We start from the raw sequence: 22777 nt of genomic DNA, 5'->3' as shown, positions 1-22777 counted from the left end.
GTAAGAAGTGTGTATTCATCTCAGATGCCCATTTTTGGATTGGGTCTTTAAATTTGGGAGGCCTAGCTTTTTTGAGTTCTTTATATGTTTTTGATAGTAATCCTTTGTCTGAGGAACAGCTGACAAACATTTCTTCCCACTCTGTGAGTTGTGTTTTCACTCTATCAGTGGTTTCTCTTATTTGCAAAAGCTTTTTAATAAGATGCGATCCCAGCTGTTGATTCTTTGTGATGGTTCCTGTGTGATCAGGTTTTTAATTCATAAAGTATTTGCTTACACCAATGTCTTCAAGAGTTTCACCTATTCTATCTTGCAGCAGATTTACTGTTTCTGTGTTAATATTTAATCCTTTGATCCATTTTGAATTTAATTTAGTGCATGGTGAAAAATATAGGTCCAAGTTTAATCTTCGGCATGTGCAAACCCAGTTTTTCCAGCATCATTTCTTAAAGATGCTGTCTTTCTTCTACTGAATATGGTTGACACCTTTGCCAAAGATAAGGTGGCTGAGTGTGTCTGAAGGTGTTTGTACATCCGCTAATCTGTTCCATTGATCTTTGGGTCCGTTTTGCTGCCAATGCCATGCTGATTTTATCACAGTAGGTTTATAGTATAATTTGAAGTCAGGGATTATGATGCCCCCTGGCCTTGCAATTGCTGCCCAGAAATGCCTTTGCTATTCTAGGTCTCTTCTGGTTCCAAATGAATTTTAGGATTGTTTTCTCTAATTCTGTGAGGTATGCTGTTGGAATTTTGATCAGAATTGCATAAATCTGAATAACATTTTTGGAATTATGACCATTTTCACTATATTGGTTCTTCCTAACCAAAAACAAGGGATATCTTTCCATTTTCTGCTATTCTCTTCAATCTCCTTTTTCAGAGCACTGTAGTTTTCCACAGAAGTCTTTTACTTCCTTCATTAGATTTATTCCTAGGTATTTCATTTTTTTTGGATGCTATTGTGAAAGGTGCTATTTCCCTAATTTCTTTCTCAGTGAGTTTGTTATTCATGTATAGGAATGCTGGTGATTTTTGAGTGTTGAGTTTGTGTTCAGCTACACTATTGAATTTGTTTATTAAGTCTAGCAGGTTTTAGTGAAGTTTTGGGGTCTTCTATGTAGAGTGTCATGTCATCCACAAATAATGATAGTTTAACTTCTTCCTTTCCTATCCTTGTTCCTTTTATTTGTTTCTCTTCTCTACTTGCTCTGGATCAGGTTTCCAGGACTATGTTGAATAAGAGTGGAGACAGTAGACATCCTTGTCTTGTTCCTGATTTTATATGAAAGCATTGAGTTTTTGTCCATTTAGTTTGGTGTTGGCTGTTGGTTTTTCATATGTCACTTTTATCAGATTGAGATAATGACCATGTATTCCAATTTTCTGTGTGGTTTTTCTCATGAATGGGTGCTGGATTTTATCAAAAGCTTTTTCTGCATCTACTGAGATGATCACATGGTTTTTGTTCTTGGTTTTATTAATGTGGTGTGTTACATTTATTGATTTATGTGTGCTGAACCGTCCCTGCATCCCTGGAATGAATCCAGCTGGGTCATGGTGTATCATCTTCTTAGTGATTTGCTACAATATTTTTGCCAGTATCTTACTGAGAATTTTTGCATCTATGTTCATTAGGGAGATTGGCCTCTAGATCTTTTCTTAGTTGGGTCCTCTCTGGTTTTGATATCGTGGTAGTATTTGCATCCATGAATAAATTTGGGAGTACTGCTTCCATTTCAATTTCATTAAGGAGTTTGAGAAGTAGTGTTATTAGGTCTTCTCCAAATTTCTTGTAGAATTCAGCAGTGAACCCATCAGGGCATTTTCTTTATTGGTAGGTTTTTAATTATATCTTTGATTTCATTGATTAATATTGGTTTTTTTAGGATTTTTATATCTTCTTGGTTCAGCTTTGGTAATTCATATGTATCTAGAAATCTGTCCATGTCTTCTGTGTTTTCCATCTTATTAGAATACAAGTTTTCAAAGTAGGTACAGATAATCTTCTGGATTTCTGAAGAGTCTATTGTGATTTCACCTTTTTCATCCTAATTGCATGGATTTGAGTCTTTTCTTTCCTTTTTTCATAAGGTTGGCTAAGGGTTTGCTGGTTTTATTCTTTGGCACTGTGCCACAGTCCTTTCTGTGAGCCTTAGTCAATCTCAGTCTTGGAATACTAGGAAGAACAGCTGTTTAGAACAATTATGTCACTTTTAGCTATATTGGTACCAATGACAATAACAGCAGACACAGCCTAGAAAATGACAAATGGAGCTAACCATTCATTTGCCACCTTTAACCATATGAGCTAGGTTTGTGTTTATATAACAAAATCTAAAACAAACCAGAAAATTGTATGTAGTGTACAAGTCCTTCATATATCAATTTTTCCCTCAGGGGAGTCAAAATTTAAAATGAGTTAGGGAGAAAATAGAGAAGTGGCAGAAGAGGAAGAGATTAGAAGTAAGGCTGGAGGACAAAGGGGGATCACGCTAACTTTGGGAAACTGGTGCAGAAGACAGGAGCGAAGGAGAGAAGGAAGAGATAAAAAAGAAAAGAACAGAATAGAGCCACAGTCACAAAGAGTCTAGAAACCACATTCACCCTCATACGAAAACAAGATCAAACAAGGAGAAAAACAGAAAATGAAAAACAAAACAGAACTACCACCACCACCACAGGAACAAGAGAATAAAAAAGATAAAGCGAGAGAGAATTTAAAAATGTTTGCTTCCAGGTTTGTCTCTGCTGTCACTGTAGACAACACACGGAGACAGAGTCCCTATCCATGTTGATTTATCCCAGCATGCCAGCGGTAGCTTTTTGGCAGGCTAGTGGATAACCTTGGCTGGACTGCACCTTCTGGCGGCCTGCGGCTGTCAGCGCACCTCCTGCGTGCCTCAGCCCAGCTGGGAGCCGCTAGATGGAGTTGGCAACTGCTCTGAGTTCTGAGCACCACCGGCCCCTCTCCAAAGTGGCTCCTGGCCAGTTGCTCTCTCGTGTGGGACAACTGAGCCCCCAGCACTCACTGCCATCTAGTGCTGTCCTTCATGCCCACTGCTCCCCTCCACTTCTGCGTCTCTCCGTGGAAGCCTCTGAAGTCACCAGCAGTCCCCATGTCCGCAGGTTTGAACCTGTGCTCTCACACTGTGAGTCCTGTCTCAGGAAGAAGGCGCCGCTGTCTACCTCCTTCTTCATTGAAGTTTCTGTCTTCACTCTCCCCATGGGCTTTAATTTGTGCCTCAGATCCTTCCCGGGTCCGAGGGACCCATGTCCGTCCTCGTCTTCCTCACATTGCTATATCCCAGCATCTGGATGGCAGCTCTCAGAGAGGCTCTTCCTCTGCTGCTTATCACCACCACCTTGGTGCTCTTCTGAACCAAATATTTTACTAACTATTTTTCTGCTCATTCTCAGGAGTCAAAGATAAATATTCCTGATTTTGTGTGATGTTAGACTTCACTTTTTTTCTGGAATTACCTGCTATGTATGCAAGCATTTAAATTATCAGCAAATTATCTAATAGTTTTGGAAGGCCTCAACATACCAGTTGCAGAAGTCAAGAAGAAAGTATTATTTAGAATGTTTGAATGCAATTAGAAATATTTTGAAGAGTTGTGTGTATATTAAAAATGTTTATCATTTCATGTCTAAAATTCCAGAGCAGAGTGAAATACACAGCAGCGTTAGTTAATTTGGTGACAGAATTATGACATCATAGACACATTTTCAATCTCTTGTCTGTTTTTAAACATTTAATAGAATATCCTCAGCATATGAACTTTGTTTCTTAGCCTTGTCTTTTCCTGGTTGCAAAATGACTGCTGCTGTTCCAAGCATCATTTTCACACACAGGTAGAAAGCTGAAGATAGCGTGTCCCTTCTTTCTATCTGATTTTTTAAAATGAAGAACACATTCCTGTGCCTCTGTAACAGAGCTTTCATTGGCCAGAACTGCATAATTTGCCTTTTGCTGAGCAATGGAGTCACCCATCTACACAATCTGCGTGCTGTGTATTGCGCTAATTGCTGATACTAAATGTAAAGTTCTGTTCTCTTACCAAGAGCACAAGAATCTCAGCAGCTCTTCCCCATGAGCCAGCTACTTCACAGATCAGGTATCAAATAATCAGCTATAAACTGTGGTGAGTGAGGAAGAAAAACACACCCTAACCGGGGAATTGGATGCTGTGTCTTCTAATGAAGAAAGTAAACATTGCCGAGTTCTTTCTACTTCTTTTGCACCTTAAATTGCTTTCCAGTTAGCTAAAGTACGGTCTTGTTGCAGAGATGAGAGGAAACGTGAAATTTGCACTTCTGCCAGCCTTCTGGCAAAGTAAATTGACCTTATCCTTGATTTTCCATAGCCTCAAATGATTATCCTCTTTCAAACAGACACCCACGGGCATTTCTTACTCACTGTTTCTTCTTATGAAACAAGTCATTGTATCTGCGCAGACGGTATAGATATAGACAAATCATATGCATCACTGTAACCGAATTCCCACTGACGGGAACTTTTAAGGGTTAGATGTTACCTTCAAGGAGCACAGATTATATTTTCTTTTTTTTTTTTTGGTTTTTCTCCGGTACCGGGAACCGAACTCACGACCTTGCGCTTGCCATATATTTTCAATAATGATATTTTTGGCAAAATAAGTAAATCGGATTTTCATTCTTTTTGAGCCAGAGGCAACTTTGTTGGTTTAATATATGCAGTTAAATTGAGCTGAAATCTCTTTGAAATGAAACTTGAAAGCAGATGACTTAATTGGTCAGTGTAGTGGTTGTAGTTACAGGTCTTGTGTATATTTGGATAAGCTGAGTGTAAAAAGTTGGTCAACATTTCCAGGCATTTTATTTCATTCCAAGAGAGGGAAAAAGCTTGTGAGTGGGAATGTTTGAAATTGGCTGTAAAATATTACATATAATGATAATTTGTTTTTTTATTTATATGAGTCCTGTATTTCTTCCCATTGATCAAGTTTAATCTCATGGTACATCAGTATTTGTGAGTAGCAGAATCAGGCAGTTTCATATTATGTAATGAAACTTATTTATTGGTTTCATTTGATAATTTTTCCTAACTTATAAGTAGGACCTTTTAATTTGACATTTGAAAACATTTGTATTAATAATAGCAATTTAAAAAATCTTTCTACTTCTTAAAATTTGACATTTATAAAGTTAATGCATATCTTTTTCTATCTTATTACAAGTTATTTCCTTAATTTTATGGCTCTGGGATGGCTGCCAGTGACTTACTGCCTTAAAAATGATGATGTTGAAAAAGAAATGATTATATTTTATATTTAGTTAGATTTATTAGTGCTGACTTGGATTTTATGCTCTGGCAAATGAGTTCACACTAAAGCCTTTGTCAGATTCTTAGGTCTCTGGTTAAAGCTTAAATTTAGTCACTAGAATGTTACTATATTTTTTAACTCTAACACTTCACATACAGATGCAGATGCAGATACACACACACATGCACACACGTGTGCATTCACACACGCTCATGCTCTTACCACTATGACTTGGATTCGGAATGTAGTTTGTATTCAAATACTGATGAAAATATTAATCCTTAATGCACTTTGCATCCTCTCTTAAAACCAGAATGAAATTACAGTGATAATTTATTATAAATAATGAATTATTATTCTTTTTCCTTCTCTCTTAAAATTATGCCCTTGAAAAAAAATCTAGCCTTTCCAGTACTGTTTTAATTTTTTTTTATTCAATTGTGTTAAAAAGTCAATTTGCTAGTTGTGGGGAAATCAGTCATGTTTGTGAACCGAAATTTCTTTTATAAAATAATTCGCTTCTATTACATCATTTATAAATTGTGGATACTGAAGCTATTTAGTACATGCATTGCTTAGCACTTAGTTGCAAGCAATAGAAATAAAATTTATAGCACTTTGTTTACTGGTTTACAAAGTGGCATAGTATAGAGAAATACCTGCTTCAGGTATAGCTATATCATAAGTTGAAACAGGTTCACTAGGAATTTTTCTCTCCATCTTCCTCTGATTTTAATTTTTGATTTTTTTTGAGTTTAATATTTCCTTATAAATTCTTACCTTTTTGTAGGCATGAGCATCAACCACCTTATATCTGGGCAATTGTAAGTCCAACAAAGACAAAGTTTTTTACTCTGCATAATCTCAGTAAAAGTCACAAAATTAAATTTTGTGGCCAGGAGAGATTGGGATGTATCAGTAGTTAAGTAAAAGTAGTCTATGCACAATCCCCACAGTATCCCTGGGATGTTGCTAGCGATGCACATACTCAGGACCTATTCTTGACCTAGCGAATCAGAAAATCTCTGCACGCAGTTCAGCAAACTGTTGTAGCTAGCCCTGCAAGTGATTCCAGTGTGCACTGAGGTTTGAGACCCGCTGAAGTAAATAATCAACCAGGCTTGGGTCATGTGTGTACACCAAGATCTGCAAAGCGATGTCTCCCTGCAGAAAGCCTGCAGGGATAAGAGCTGAGGAATGGACAGCCCAAAAAAGGAAGGCCCGATGGTGTACTGGCAAAGAGGAGAGAAGCCCACAACAGTGCGACTTCAACACGGAAATAAGATTTTCCCTTTTGTACAGCACCATTATTTCTCAAAACACTACTAATTATCAGTTCTCAAGCAAATAATATTCTAATTATGCAAATATACTTTCATCGTCCTCTAGGATAATAGAGATTTTGTTTCAGTTTTATATCTGAATAGGTGGATTGCCAATCTTGGAAGATTTTCAGACCATATTATTTTCCTATCAAATGCTTCCTGAACTCTAAGAGATAGTCTAGTGTAGTTATAGCATTCAATAATGAGTCTTATTTTTCCTCTGTGATAAGATAAGTAATAGAAGAGAATTGCTCTGCTTCAAAAGTTCTCAAAGAAAATAGTAATATTACCTTATAGAACTGGGGGAGAAGTGGTCAACACTGCAATATTATCTAAAATAATTTTAAAGCAGTTTCTATGAAAACACCTAATAAGGGATAGGGGTAATTTTTCACATGACTTGTGATGTTTTTATTGTGCTTTTTCCCACCTGACTTGGGATATTTGTACTTACTCCACAGCGGGAGGCAACAGAGAGTGTGTCAGTGTACTTTAACGTCTCTGCTGTCAAGAATCCTCCTGCATCTGTTAAGAATACAAGTCCAGGGTCTCTTTTGGGATACTCTTACTGGGAGGTTAGGGATGGGAGCAGAGAATCTGTATATTTAATGGCTGTCTCAGAGACTTCTTATGATAAGACCTGTGTGGAGCAGACTGTAATGGTGAAGAGCGGGGATGGGGGAGTCCAGTGACACTGGACTATGTCATAGAGGTGGCTCTTTCTACCTGAAGTGGCTACTTAAACCTCAACAGGTTTCCAGTGTTAGCTGACATTATTACTCCTTGCTTTTAGTGTTCTTTTCAATAATCTGCCTGTTTTGTCTTCTTGATTCTTCCTCTACAGATAGAGGACATGCAGTGGGGCAAAGGAGTCCGAGAGATCCCACCTTCTGTGTGCACATTGCCATGCAAGCCTGGGCAGAGGAAGAAGACACAGAAGGGTACACCTTGCTGCTGGACCTGTGAGCCTTGTGATGGATACCAGTACCAGTTTGATGAGATGACATGCCAGCATTGCCCCTACGACCAGAGGCCCAATGAAAATCGGACTGGTTGTCAGAATATCCCCATCATCAAACTGGAGTGGCACTCCCCCTGGGCCGTCATTCCTGTCTTCCTGGCAATGCTGGGGATCATCGCCACTATCTTTGTCATGGCCACTTTCATCCGCTACAATGACACACCCATCGTCCGGGCCTCTGGGCGGGAACTCAGCTATGTTCTGTTGACAGGCATCTTTCTCTGCTACATTATCACTTTCCTGATGATAGCCAAGCCGGATGTAGCTGTGTGTTCTTTCCGGCGTGTTTTCTTAGGCTTGGGTATGTGCATCAGTTACGCGGCCCTTTTGACAAAGACCAATCGGATTTATCGCATATTTGAGCAAGGCAAGAAATCAGTGACAGCTCCCAGACTCATAAGCCCAACATCACAGCTGGCAATCACTTCCAGTTTAATATCAGTTCAGCTTCTAGGGGTTTTCATTTGGTTTGGTGTTGACCCACCAAACATCATCGTAGACTATGATGAACATAAGACAATGAACCCTGAGCAGGCCAGGGGAGTTCTCAAATGTGACATTACAGATCTCCAAATCATTTGCTCCTTGGGATATAGCATTCTTCTCATGGTCACATGTACTGTGTATGCCATCAAGACTAGGGGTGTACCAGAGAATTTTAACGAAGCCAAGCCCATTGGATTCACTATGTACACGACGTGTATAGTATGGCTTGCTTTCATTCCAATTTTTTTTGGTACTGCGCAGTCAGCAGAAAAGGTAAGTGAAAATGCACATTACACTGTGGTCTTTCAAAAATGTGTTTGTTTGGGGGAATGCTGAAACCAAATTGGTTGCATAAAGTAAGAGGTTTTATATGTGCAGAATGTTGTTGTCAAAAGTAGATAAATCCTACATGACTAGGCACAAATACTATAGAAATCTAAAATTTACAGTGAACTCTTCTACATTTAGCCCACCAAAAACCAATGAAAGGTACCCTTTTCAAGTTAGCTATATTTACTTTAGTATTACTCAGTGTGATATTGCCCTGTATAAAACGTCTGATTCATTTAAATTAAAACTTTATTCATTCATTCATTCACTAATACCTCTGATTCCACAAATTTCTCTGGAATAGAAGGTGACCACAGTACCTGTTTTCCAGGTGGGCATGTGTGATGGTAATAACAGCATCACTATGGGCGCTCTTTTTCTTCTTAGTGCACGTATAGGGCATCACTGCAGACTAAATCTAGTATGTAAACTACACAGCATATTAGAATTGCCTAATTAGGCATGCACAAAATATGTGAGATGAATAAATGAAGCTTTGATTATCATACTATACTAGGTTCTCTACAGCTAGATACATGTTAATCACAGCCAGTGATATATAGTGAGATTAGAGAGAGAGGGTGTCATTAAGATGTGAAAGTTTGAAGTTTCCAAAGTTTGTGGGTCCCAGTATGTTGGTCTATGATATAGTTAATGCACATGCTCCTTCACGGTCTTATAAATTTGTGAGTCTATAAATTAGGAAGCCATAATGTGTTGATTTCTAATGCAATTAATGTATGTTTAGCTGTAGGTTTGACATGCATATTCATGAGGCAACCTTGTAGTATTGATTTCAGACATATTTCATATTCATTTGACTTATGTGCTCACCCATCTGGCTATGGTTTTGTGCATAAGCAAATTGGACAAGCCTAATATGTGGTACAATTGATGCCAAAATTGAGGACTAGAGTCCTGCTTGCTACATTGTGTAGAAGAGAGTCTTCTTGCAGGTAGATTAAGATGTTAGGAGATGGGGCTGGGGATTTAGCTCAGCGGCAAAAGCACCTGCCTGGCAAGAGCGAGGTTGTGAGTTCGGTTCCTGGTACCGGAAAAAAACCAGAAAAACCAAGATGTTAGGAGATTGATGATTTACTTCGTTCTATGACTTTGGGCAAATCTCTTAAATGTGCAGAGACATAGCATCTCAAAAGGGAAACACAAGGATTGAAGTTGGAATGCCTAAAAAAATGTATGAGAGCCTACACATCTAGGAATTAATTGACTAGGAATTAATTCTAGGAATGAATTGACTTTTTACTGTTACCTGTTCTTGCATGAAGGATTAAAGGAATTTAGCTGGTTTTCTAACTAAAAAGATATCTCATAGCCTAAACTGTATGATGTAGAAGCCATACATTTAGATGATACTTTTCAGTGAATATTTCATGAAACTATGCATAATTCTAAAAGCAAGGAAAGCTAATGATTCCAAATTATGGTTTTAGTCATAAAATTTCTTAGAGGAAGCTCATCTAAAGTAAATGCTCAGTAAGCATAGTATGTCTCTAACAATATGTTTCAAATTCATAATCCATGCTTATTGACTGTGAAACCAACTTGAATTTCATTTAATTTCTCCAATTTATCCCTGACCAAATGAATAATAAAACATGAATTAGGGTTATAAATGTAATAGAGAAAACAGAATATCCTGAAATGTACAATGGTAGATTGATAAGCACTGAAATTTTTGGAAGGTGTGGTTCACATCATCAGATCCTGTAGAGATAATTATTTTGATATTAAAACAAGCTTTACCTGATGCAACAATTTAAAGAAATTAATTGCATCCTGTACGTTTATTCTTGAAAAATATAAAAGAGAAAAACAATTGCAGTAGTTTTATAGATCAGTTTTCTGTAATGAGCATTTGACAGTATATGTCTTCATTTCATTTTTCATTTCTTACTAGTTCTCACCAAAATAATGAATCTCTTCAATCAGGTCACATGTATAACTCATTCATGCAAAAACCTGAAAGTGACACAGAGTTTCAGGAACTGCATTCATTGATTCCGGTTGCTGTAGATACAGTGTGCCGATAGAATTGGACAGTGGAAAAACAAGCTATCTTTAAGCACTGCTTTTTATCCCAGAGTTCTAGAAATCTGTTTCTTTGCATGCTTTTGATGGGTTAGGTTGTTTTACAAGATTGGTTGGCACAAGTAAAGCTATTGAACTTCCACATAGGAGCAGTGAATATATGAAAATGTATACACCGATGATAGGCATATGGATAACGATGAGTGCTCCATTAAAAAATCACTTTGTGTACATGAAACCATGACATTTAAATTGTGGAAAGAGGTGAATTGCCAAATGAAATAAAGAAATAACAGCAAAAGAAATCCTTGCCAAGCCAGCAATCTACAGAATCACAGATTTTCCATTTTTGTTTAACTCTGTTTAAGTGTTTTAAATGGATAGATTCCATTGTAAAAAAAATAAAACAAAATGATTGAGCAATGATTTAGCAGTAACTATTTACTATTTTGGAAAATAAATTTTGGTTATATAAGAATATTTTTCAAATTTCTCAATGGCTGAGTCCATTAGCATAGCACAAAGAATAAGCAAATTATTTTTCTTCAAGGCATAAACCCTGTGAAATTTATTTTTGCTTTTGTGATGGAGAATGACATTTTTTTTTTTTTAATTGCTGATCTGTGACTTCTATGTGAGAATCTTACAACATGACCAGGGGCTGGAGTGATAAAATTTATCCTTAAGAAAATCATTCCTGGCTTTGGAAATTAATGCAGGTGACTCTTTTATAATGGTATAAAATAATGTACCTGGTGAAGTGATATCAGTTTAAGATCGAACTGATTAGTATAGTGTGATAATATTCCATTATCATATCTTGACTCTTACCTGTTGAAGGGCTACATTTCTTTTCTAGCCTTTAAGGAAAGGGTTGTGGGTATAACTCTTCAGGCCTTTGGGTATGAAAGAAAAGAAATATGCTTCAGGCATGGACAACACAGGCTACTCTGCCAAAATCTAAGGAGCAATAGATAACCTCTTCATCCAGAGCTTTTTAGCTAGTTGTTGTAGGGAGCACTTTCCAGATAAGGCAATACTATCACCCATTGCATAATATTTCAGTCCACAATGGGCTGAAAAATGACAGTGATCCCATCAGATTATATTATAGAGTTATATCACAGTGATCTTAGTTTGCATAAACACTCTGATGTTTGTACAATGATGAAACTGCCTAATACTGTATTGCCACATTGTAACCCTCTCATTAAGTGGCTTTATGATTAGATATCATTGCGTACATAGGTGCAAGGAGATAAGCTTCTCACTAATGGGCTCAAAGGGGAAATAGAGCTTAAAATGAAAGGAGTGGTTGTAATAGTCCTCCTTTACGCATTGTTTAGTTGTTTTGATAGGAAGATGGTAAGTAAAAGAAAAAGAAAAGGGTTGAAGCAACTAAGAAAAAGAACCTGCAAAAGGGTATTGGCTTCAATGAAGGAATACCACCTCAAACATGGTACCCATGGGCAATTCTTCTACACATAGGACAGAACCAGTGTGTATTATAAAACTTAAAAAATAGGATTCTTTGATTTTCACTGGAATATTAATCCACTAAATGATAGAATTAAGGCAACTTGGTGCCAAAAGTCTCAGCCAACTCGGTCCTTAATTCAGTGAGTCTCAAAACTGTGCCCACGATAGTCCCCTGTGGAGCTACCAACAGACTGAATAGTGCTAGAGTAGAGCATAGAAATTTACGTCTTTAAATAAGCATGCTGGGAAAATGTCACTAGAAACCAAGCACACTTTAAACATTTTTTAAATGCTTTGTTCTCAGCCACAGAGAATTGGATATTCTGTAAACATTCCCTTGTTTTCTACTTTCAGAGCCTTGTGGGAATAAATTAATTCCCATTCCCAGCTAGTAGAGGATGTAGAGATTAAAGTACCAGGATGTGAGAAAGACACCATAAAGATCAAAGACAGAGTCAAGGCTGTGAATATTCTAATGAAATATTAACCACAAAACTATAAAAAGCTAAGACCAAAACCCTGATCCTAGGACCAGAGATAGCAGTAAGACAGGCAGATAGGGGTGTTTCTCATAAGCATTTCTTGAGAAAATGAGAATAAAAGTTGTGATGTTTTATCTTCCACATATATGAGGTAGCATCCCAAAATACGAACACAAAGTAAAGCCTATCTACAACTAATATAGGCACTGAAAAAATGTAGCAGCTAGCCATCATTCTATCCATGTCCATGGCAGATATCACAAACCAATTATGTCATACTTCTTCAGGAGCCAAGTCATTCTTAGTACAGTCTTAAGGCAGCCACCGTCAATAATTTAGAACTGGAAGGAATTTGAGAACTGTGTGCCATTTTTCATTTAATTTTAGGCCCTCACAAATGACCCTTGACCTCTTCACATCCATTTGTTTGCTGTCAGCATAAGAAAACCAGTAAATGGTACGCATTGAAATTAATCTACTTAAACATAAAGAGCAGTTAGGGGAAAAGGCTATACTTAGTGTTTATTTTGTCTGTGATTATATCCTTTTTTAAAAAAAAAATGTCAAATACTGTACAGAAATGACCCATTTTCTTAAGGAGTAATATATTACTTTATGCTCCTGTACTATTTTTTTCTCATGATCTTTTAGAAATTAAACTAAAAATAGCAAAATATCTACTACACTCCTCAGTTAGGGGCTGTGGTCTAGGTGTGAAGGAGACACTGTCCTTAGATGTTAGGAAATCACAAGCTAGTGATCAGTGTAGGTCTTCAAATAAGCATCAGATAGTGTGAAACACACTGCAGTTGTACTGCAAAGAATGAAGAACAAACACAGGAAATAGCTCCCTGTTAGTGTCACAGAAAATGTAAAAAGTGGACTGAACTTAATGAGCAGAGAAAATGATGCGACATCCAGTAAGAAGTAATGTAACATAAACAGCTGGGGGGGTGGGCAGTGTTTCCAATGCATGCCACGTAGAGAAAGGAGACAGATATGTACTTCAATGATGTTGACTCTTGCAACTGTGAGAGTGTAGCAATAAAGATTAATACAACTTCATCTTCTGAGCAAATGGTGAAACAAGGCCAATCCCAGTGTTCCACTCCCAAGTGAAACTTTTGGCAGGAATTACATCTTTTCAATATGATGGACCAAGTGAATTTTAAATATTATAGCTTCTAAGCTAAAACATCTGTTATCCTTTCTTAAGGTACAAGATTCCCTTGTGCACATGTTGAATTATGCATATTTATCCCTCTGGTGCAATTCCAACCCCTCTGGCTTGTGGAGCTGGACTTTATAGAGAGGGGAAAATGCAGCAAAGGTAACAGAGCCACATTTGGACCCTAGATATTTTCATTGCAGCTACGGAGAATTAACAAAAGTTGTTAAATGGGAAGGCATGTGAGCATAGTGTGTTTTGAAATGGAAGTTTCAAGGGAAGTATTTAAAGATGAAGCGGCTAGAGCCGCGGAAACTATTTAGTACATATTGTAATAGATAGGTAAAGGATGGCCCTGGTTGAAAGAAAGCCTGAGGGACTAGAAAAAATAGAGTAGGCTTGAAAGCTGTTCTGAACTTTTTGAATATTAGAAGAATATGTGAGCACACTGCACTTTGTCTTTCATCTTACATTATGTTGTTTTGTTATTTAAATAGACATATACTCTTAAAGATTGTTCTGGGGTTTTGCAAGTAATGTTGCCCACTATGTAATCTTTATTCAAACATCTAAGTGGATAAAGAGGAAGAATTCCCATTATCTCATCTCCTAGAGACGATAACTTTCAACGGTGTGGTGCCACATCCAGCTCTATTCATATATGCATATTCATACTTCAGCATAAATATTTCCAAACAAAGGTCCTTATTTTCTCCTCTAGAATGCTTAGGACAAACTTTCACTTTGCTTCTAAACACAGTGGAGACAAATGTCCCCAAGGGGAGCTTTTACTGAGGTCTCTTGTATACCCATGCTCTGACAGGCACATCCACTGGTTGTTGAGGTCTTGCTTCTGCAGTTTGATTTTCTCTGTTCATATTTATATCCGAAGCCTATGAAGCCACCTTCTTTTTGTTCCCTGCTGCAACCCTGGGGATATCTGAACCTCTCTCTAAACTGCCCTGTAAAAGCAGCCATTTGCAAGTCTGGTGTGAGCCAGGAGCTGAGCTGGTATCCTCTTCCTGCCAGGCGGCATCGGCTAATTTCAGGGGCAGTCACTTAAGCTAATTGGAGTCTCCTCCTCTTAGTCCCTTGTTTAGCCAGAAAGCTAGTTCAGCAGTCAGAAGCCAAGAGCCTGTGCAAAACTGAACGGAACTAGAACTAATAAGGAAACAGCTCACTACGTTAATAGAAAGGCTCAAACCGTCCAAGTTTGAACAGAGAAATACTCAGAATGAAAAATTCCTGCCAAAAAGGAAGACTCAACAAGATGCTGTGATCTACCCACTGCCCCCGCCCTGGAGCACCCCTTGGAGGACACTTTTCACCTTGAGAACTAAGCCACAGAGAGACCCAGCCACGAGGACCCAGACTGACCTGGTAATTAGAAACATGGTAGTCAGACACGTCTCTGTGCCTTGGCTTCTCAGAGAGTCAGAAACAACCTGTCATTTTTCAGAAAGAATTTTTCTCAAATCATGTGAAATCCTAACAATAGCATAGCTGGCTGGTGGGCACCCTGGGAACTACCAAGTCCAAACTTGGGGTCCCAAGATTCTTATGCTATAGATCATAATATTGGCCCAACTATGACTTCCTTCAGGCCTTTGTCATGCTCTGCTCTTCCTTTGGTCCTAGAAGCTGAGCTGTTGGCCATTTCCTCCCCGTAACATCCTATGGTGCTCCAAACATAATCACTGTATACTTTGATATGTTGTTTAATCTTTTTGGTCCTTGGTCTTCTCATCTTCACAACGGGTCTAATTATTCCAACCTCTGGATTTAAGAAAAAATAAGATCTTCAAATCACTTAGGACAAAAATTTACAAGGACATTGATACCAGGAGGTAGTGAGGGTGAGCAGCAAATGGAGCCCTTGTGCACTGCTGGAGGGAATGTTAAAAGCAGTAGAGTCATTCTGAAAAACAGTTCAGCAAGATCTTAAAATGTTAAACATGTGCCTACCACAGTGCTTTAACCATGTCTCTCTCTCTCTCTCTGTTTTTATTTTCCAGTTTTTATTTTTTGTTAGTATATGATTGGATTACACAATGATTACATTTCTTTTTTTATTTTTTATCTTATTTTATTTTAATTTTCTTTGGTCTTTTTGAGACAGGGTCTTGCTATGCAGTTCAGGCCGGCCTTGAGCTCACTTTGTAGCCCAGGCTGGTCTCAAACTCGCCATGATCCTCCTGCCTCAGTTTCCCGAGTCCTGGGATTATAGGCATGAGCCAACATGCCAGGCTTTCAATGATTACATTTCTTGTGGGAAGCTAGTAGATGTACCTTACAGAGAGCCCTTTCCAGTCCTCCTCATGGCCCAGGAAGTTTATATTTTTAATCTCATGAAAAGTTATTGGAATTCTAGTGAATTAATTCCAATCTTTCTCTTCCAGTGCAACTCATGGTGAGAATTAAGACACTAAGGCATATTTGTAGTTATGGGGAGCCAAGGGGTCCTAAGTCCAGCCATGATGATGGCCATCTGGGACAAAGGCCTATACCCAGGGTGGAACCCAGACTTTATTCATTTGTGAAGAAGGGAGGGGCTTGAGGATGAGTGACTGTGAGAGTTGTGGGAAATACATGAGTGCCATGAGCAGGGGTTCGGGGAAACACGCCTGCCGTCTCCAAAGATTACCATCAGCACTGCAGCTAGACTGATATGCATCGCTTAAAGCCAACTGAAGGGATAAGGAAAGGGTCCTAGCCAGCTATGTACCTATGAACACATGGAAATAGGGTCAGGCTCAGCCAAAACGGAGGCAATTGCTCCTTTTTTAAGGAGAGTCGCCTAGGTGGTCCTCCACCTCTCAACTCATTTTTCATCCCCTTTCCCTCCCCTTTTTCCTAACTCCATCTCTTGATCTCCTCCCTTTTGCAAAATAGCTGTCTTCCTACTTCCTATTATCTGTCTTTATTTTGTTCTTCATATTCTAAGTTCTTCATATAAGAGGAACTATGTGATATTTAAGCTTGTATGTCTGATTCATTTCACTTAACGTTATAGTGTTGAGTTCATTCATTTTCTTACAAATCAGTCAAGTTTAGCATTCTTTATAGCAGAATAATACTCCATTGTATATAAATATCACATTTTCTTTATCCATTCATCTGTTGATGGACATGTAGAGTATTTCCAAGATTTAACTATTATGATTTGCTGCTATAAACATGAGTATGCATGTATCACTATAATTTGATGTCTTTAACTCTTTGGAAATACTTAGAAGGGAAATAGCCAAGTCACATGGAATTTCTAGTTTTAGATTTGTGAGGAATGTCTCTGCTGATCTCTATAGTGGTTAAACTAGTTTACATTCTCACCAACATTGAATGTTTGCTAAAGAGAAAGAAAGCAATGTGTACATTCAAATATTTGCACATGAATTCTTTCTGTGTGTGTGAAGTTATTTCTAGTACCTCCCAAATGAAAACACTTCAAATGCTCATCAATTATTGAAAGAACAAACAAATTGGTATCTAGTCATAAAATGAAATACTATTCTGCAATAAAAAGTAATGAAATATTGATGTATTTGATATATCTCAAGACAGTTATGCTTAAATCCTTAGAAAACACACAAAATTTATCTTGAGTAGAAGGACTCAGACAAAAATGAATATATACAATTTCATTTGTATTAATTTTTTTAAAAGTCCAATTAAACTACAGTGATAGAAAAAAATCAGTGATTGGTTGTAGATGAATAGGGAGGAACTAAAGGATTACATCTTGTGTTCATCTTTTGATTATGGTGATCATTTTAGTGATAAGTACATGTCCAAATTGATCAAAGTACAAAATTCAAATATGTAGTTTATTATATATCAATTACATTCCAATGAAGCCACTGCAAAATTGATCTGCACAGATGTCCTTCTCCTCCTCTACCTTTCTTCCTACTTTTCTTTGAAATGTAATCATTAGTTTGTAAGCATTGATCTTTGTACACAGTATGGAAACCGGAAATTGTGTCTGTTGTGCCATTAGAATTATGTGAATGAGGGTCTGTAAAGCCCTGCGGACAGTCTGGCACATGGTAAATGCTCAGTAGAGAATTTCATCCTTCCCCCCTTAGTTCCCTTCCCAGAAATCATTGTTTGGGCAGTGGCAGTCAGTTCAGCAGAGGTGGAAGAGATGCATTTGGGGAAAATGTAGGTAAATGCTGCAGCAATGACTAGAAAAATGACAAGAGCTTACACTCAAGGAGTGTAAGTGTAATATTCTGGGAATTTTTATGCCCTAGTAAAGAGCTGGCACTCTGGGTTTTAAATAAGAGGAGGGATACTTCAATTTACAGCGTTGAGATATGACACTGGCAGGCTTATGCTATAAAAAGATTACTCATTGCCGATAAGTGTAAATTAATTGACAGTTAATATGTGAAATTTTACCCCAAGGAGACAGACAGTGGTAAGTGTGGTGATTTCTGTGGATCTCCTCTATGCTTCAGTTTTTAGACCCATGTAAGTGTACAATGAAAGGCAGGAGAAGGAGGAATGGGAAGAGTCTTCTGGAAGAATATTTGGATAAAACTTGCTGTCACCAGCAGATCCACATATTCCCTTCCGGTCAAGGTCCCCCCAAAGCTCTCACAGCAAAGACTGCTAGACAGGATCTGGCACTATGATTCTCATTCCTTCCCTGCTGTGTACAATGGTTCCTGATGTGGACATTTGCACAGTGACTCTAGTATGAATCTTGCATCCCCAATAAAGTAGGAGGCATTAGGATGAGGCTGCCACCCCACTAGTTGTATAATGGATAATGGGTTATTGCATGAGTGTTTTTCTCTCCCATATGGGGACTGAGCTATATCCCCAGCCATTGGTTGGCATGTTTGTTTGTTTTTGCAATACTGAGGGTTGAACACAGGGCCTTCACGCTGAACTATATACCCCTCCTTTTTTTATTTTTATTTCTTTACTTTGAATGAAGATCTCACTAAGATTCCAGTTTGCACAGTCTGAACTCAAACTTGTGATCTGCCTGCCTCTACCTCCCAGAGTGCTAGTGTGAGTGGTGTTTTAAAGACTAGCCATGGAGTGGATATGGTATCTGTGCACATTTTTCCTTGTCCGGGGCATTCTCAGTATGTTGTCCCAACACTGTTTGCTGAGTATAAAGAGTTTCTGCTTTTGAAGGGTATGCAGCTCCTAATAAATAAATCTGTTCTCAGATGGCAGGCGGTTCAGTCTTGTGTTTGTGACACATGCCACATCTACAGCTTAAGCGCCTTCAAAGGGCTCAGCTTGTAACGCTGTGTCTTTGTAGCTCCCTAAATCAGCTCTGTACCATGTTTTTCTCTCCAGGTTGGACTTGGTTTGGCCAAAACTATTTGGCTCTAAAGCATTATGAAGTGAATGGTCTCAAATAAATATTTACTCAAAGCTAATGTGCATGAGGTATCAAGAAATGGAAGAAGAGTTACAAATACTCAACAGAGAAATTGTAGGCAAGGTTGAGAGTATTTGGTGGCAAGGAACGTAGAGCACAAGCAAATGCCAGTCATTAGCACTTCTTTAAGGTTCTCTGACGTCTCTATCCCAGAAGGAGGAGCCTCACATCTAGGAGGTGATTAACGGAAATCTTTTGCTGGACAACTGGATGACCAAAGAAGAAAGTTCTGGTTTTCTTTTCTTACACTGCAAGCTTTTGAATCTTGAATCTTCACTGTAAACTTTGATGTGAGCTCAGTTTGCTGACTCACCACTTGCAAGGGTTAATGTTGTTCCCAAAGAGGCCTGATTTGTATGAGTCAGTTCACACCTGGGAGCTTTTGCTAATAGACCCAAAGCCTTAGATCAGTTTGCAATGATTGGGTTTGAGCATCCAAGCCTAGACATTCAGGCCGGCTAAATATGCCTCCCATTCTATCAATTCCATTGTGTTTCTCCTGTCACCTTCCTAGTGTTCTGTAAAAGTGGCTAGGTTGGGCCACAACGGCCAAATTGCACTATTGATGAGGCCATGGCAGCTGCCTGGTGCTGGAACAAATGCCACATAAGTAGAATGTTTAGCCTTACCCCAGCCATTCAATCATTATCTCTCTATTTAATGTCCCAGGTCTTAATATGCAGAGGTATTTTGTGTATTTTTTAAAAAGAACTTTAACCAAGAGGCAAGGAACCATCTGGATGCTTCTAATTTGTATACTAACATTTAATATTTAATCTGTTTTCTGTATATTCTTTCAGTGGACAGGAGTAGGGATAACTGCTTTATAAGGCTTTGTTACTTTTGTATTAGTTTCTAAATTGAAACATGATCTCGTTACCATGTTGTAAGGAATGGGGAAGAATCTTCAGATGTTCCAATGATGAAAAAAAATATGGTACAAGAACTATTGAACAAATGCACACAGAGACACACTGTTGACATTAGTAATTGAAAACTCTAGAAATATCCATGGAAGAGAATACTTCCCCATCCTATTCCAGGAACAAGAGCTATGTGGATGACTGGTAGGCAAGTGTATTGGATTTCAGATCCTAATAGTAAAGAGCTTCGGGAAATGGAAGGGCTGAGCATTTTATTTTGTTTTTGAAATCTGTTTTGCCACTAAAGCTGTTAGGAAAAGAAAATGTAAGGAAATGAGTCCTTAATGGTGACACTGACAATCCGTCTGCATGATACAAAAGCGCTGGTGTCTGTAACAGGTCCTTGGCTGTCTGAAATTGAAAATTGTCTCTGTAACATGTTTGTGTGCTCCCATTCAGTTTTATGTTCCAGGTGATTGCTTGGCTGATAACCAACAGAGAGTTTTTTGATCCAAGGCCTCCCATTGCACAGGTCTAAAAAAAACCCAGTTAGTAGATGTCTTGAAACAACAAATATGAAAGGTTTTTGTTCCCTGTAATGACACCATCCTTTTCCTGCAGAGCCTACACTTTGGAGCTAGATGTTCTATGAGGGAGTTTTAAAACCATTTTCTTCTCTTTCAAAATGGCCTGTATTATTTAAGAATCTATTTTTACGTGTCTGTCAAATACCCTGAGACCCTAATAATAGGATCATATCACTCTCTTAAAAAAAACTCCACTGGCTTCCTGTTGATACTGTTATCATTGCTTCCCTTCCACCTTCACAGTGAGAATAGTACTGAAGCTTCCAGAAAGCCCAAGAGGCTTAAATTAAAACTCAGACTGCAGCCAATAAGTCCAGCGGCCTTTGATTTTGTAGCTTGTGTTTATTGGAACATTTAATATGCGTTCATTTACATACCTGTGCACTGCATTGCGTTTTCTTGTGGCAGCTTTCGTGCCATGTCTCAGTTGCTTTTTTGTTGCTGGGACAAAATATCCAGCCCCTGCAAGTTAAAGTTACCTTAGCTAACAGTTTGTAGCCGTAGTCAGCTGGCTCTTAGGCAGGGCGGCATGGCAGAGGGGCTCGGCAGAAGAGGAAGAGTCCAGGAAAGGCAAGAAGCAGCAGGCGTAGCGTTCCTCTTCCTTTCATTCCCTTTTTATTCCATCCAGGCCACAGCCTATTGGTTGATGACACCTGCATCCAGGGTGGGTCTTCTGTCTTCAGTAAATCAGTTCGTCCATACCTAGTACTATACTAAACCAATCAGTGGACTAACCCAGTATCACACGCATGATCCAGTCACCTCCCAAAAGCCCCACCTATAAGCACCTGAGGCTTTGGGGGACATCTACATACAAGCCATAACATGCCACAAGGACACAGTGGAATGGTTATAACATAATATCGCCTAAAAAGCCAGAGATATTTATAAATTGGGCCTCTACCAAAACTGTTTGCTGGACTTGCCTTAGGTGGTCTGGTTGGTTGCCTTTCTGTCTTTATGACCCTTGTTTCCTACTCTTCTTACTCTCACTAACTGCCCTTTAGTCTTGCTGGTGCTCCTTCTGTCTCTGAACACTCGAGGGCCACTTCTTTCCCATGACCTTTCCACAGGATGTGCCTTTTCTAAGGGTGCTGTCACCCAAAACTTCCCTGCTGCAGCCCGTCCATCATTCCTATCTCAGGCCGTAGAAGCATATGCTGATTAGATTGCTCTTTGAATTTTCCTTCACTCCAAGCTGAAGCAGTTTTTGCTCTAGCTACCCTCTTTCTGCTTATTGTTATCAGTAATCAATGCCAGTCATGGTTCTGTTCATTTGTCTTTTACCTGCATCTCCTCATCACACCATAATGTGAAATCTTCAAGGAAAACAATTTACACTGAACCAAGAGTCTTCAGAATATGAGTAACTTTTGAGCCAAGAATTCAGTTTCTTTTTTTTTCAGCCTAGTGTTTCCTCTGTTGTTTTATGCTCTTTCTGTCCCTGGTCAGAGGCTTACGTCCTAGCAGTTTAGGCTTTCCCCCTGGTTCTCATGCAGCATGTCTCTGGGCAGAGAAGGATAGTACTGCTGGGACCGCCCTCTTTAGCTTCTTCCTTTTTTGATCCCTTTCTTTCATGCATTTCAGGAAGCTGTCTCAGCTCTTAGAGTGCTTAATGTGCTCAATATGCGCATGAATTCTCTTGGCCAGAATTTTGCCCTTAACTTGTTTGTTTACTTCAATGCTGACAGCATGGAGGGCACATTATAGATTTCAATTTTGCCATGGTACCTTTCTCAGAACCACTTGTAAAAGCATTTCTTTTTGAACAGCACCCATGCCCTTGAAGTCTACAGTATTACCTTTCTTATGGATTTGCACATGTGTGGCCAAAGAGCAACTCTACATTTTCTATAAGTCCTAGAGAACACATATTGGTTGCCTCCAATCCATTCTTTGTGTTAATTGCTTGGGCAAATTTTTGGAAGATAGAGATTTCAGTCAAAAAGAAAGTAATTGTATTGCTTCTTGGCCCTTTGGCTAAGATCAAGTGTAAAAAGAAAGTAGTTCTATTTGTAGGAGTTTCTGATAAGAAAGAAATTGAATATATTTCAAAGATGCCAAATGGTCATCATGACCCAGAAGATGGACCAGAAGAAAGTAGATGCTTTGTAGAACTCCCAACCTAGAATTGTGACAAATTGTAGCCTCTGCAGCATCAGTCCTCAAGCATTCATTATGCATTAGTTACTGGGCTGAACACTTCCAAAGTACTATTTCATTGAAATTCCACAACAAACTCAAAACAGAGATTAACATCATCCCCGTTTATAC

General features: G+C 38.5%; 1 protein-coding gene across 3 annotated transcripts in view; it reads left to right on the top strand.

Moving 5' to 3' along the window:
- Positions 1-22777, top strand: part of Grm7 (glutamate receptor, metabotropic 7) — an 818896-nt gene that overhangs the window by 646503 nt on the left and 149616 nt on the right. For all 3 annotated transcript variants that reach the window (XR_001233876.1, XM_005383738.2, XM_005383736.2), the window contains exon 8: positions 7479-8414. Coding sequence is in view for 2 of the 3 variants with exons in the window: in XM_005383738.2 (XP_005383795.1) it covers positions 7479-8414 (936 nt within the window). In the remaining variant the exon portion in view is untranslated. The remainder of the gene's footprint in view (positions 1-7478; positions 8415-22777) is intronic.

Source organism: Chinchilla lanigera, unplaced genomic scaffold (genome assembly GCF_000276665.1).
Source record: "Chinchilla lanigera isolate Chin_1 unplaced genomic scaffold, ChiLan1.0 scaffold00020, whole genome shotgun sequence".
NCBI classification, from domain to species: Eukaryota; Metazoa; Chordata; class Mammalia; order Rodentia; family Chinchillidae; genus Chinchilla; species Chinchilla lanigera.
The sequence above is the reverse complement of the archived record's forward strand: the minus strand, read 5'-3'. Positions and strand labels throughout refer to the sequence as shown.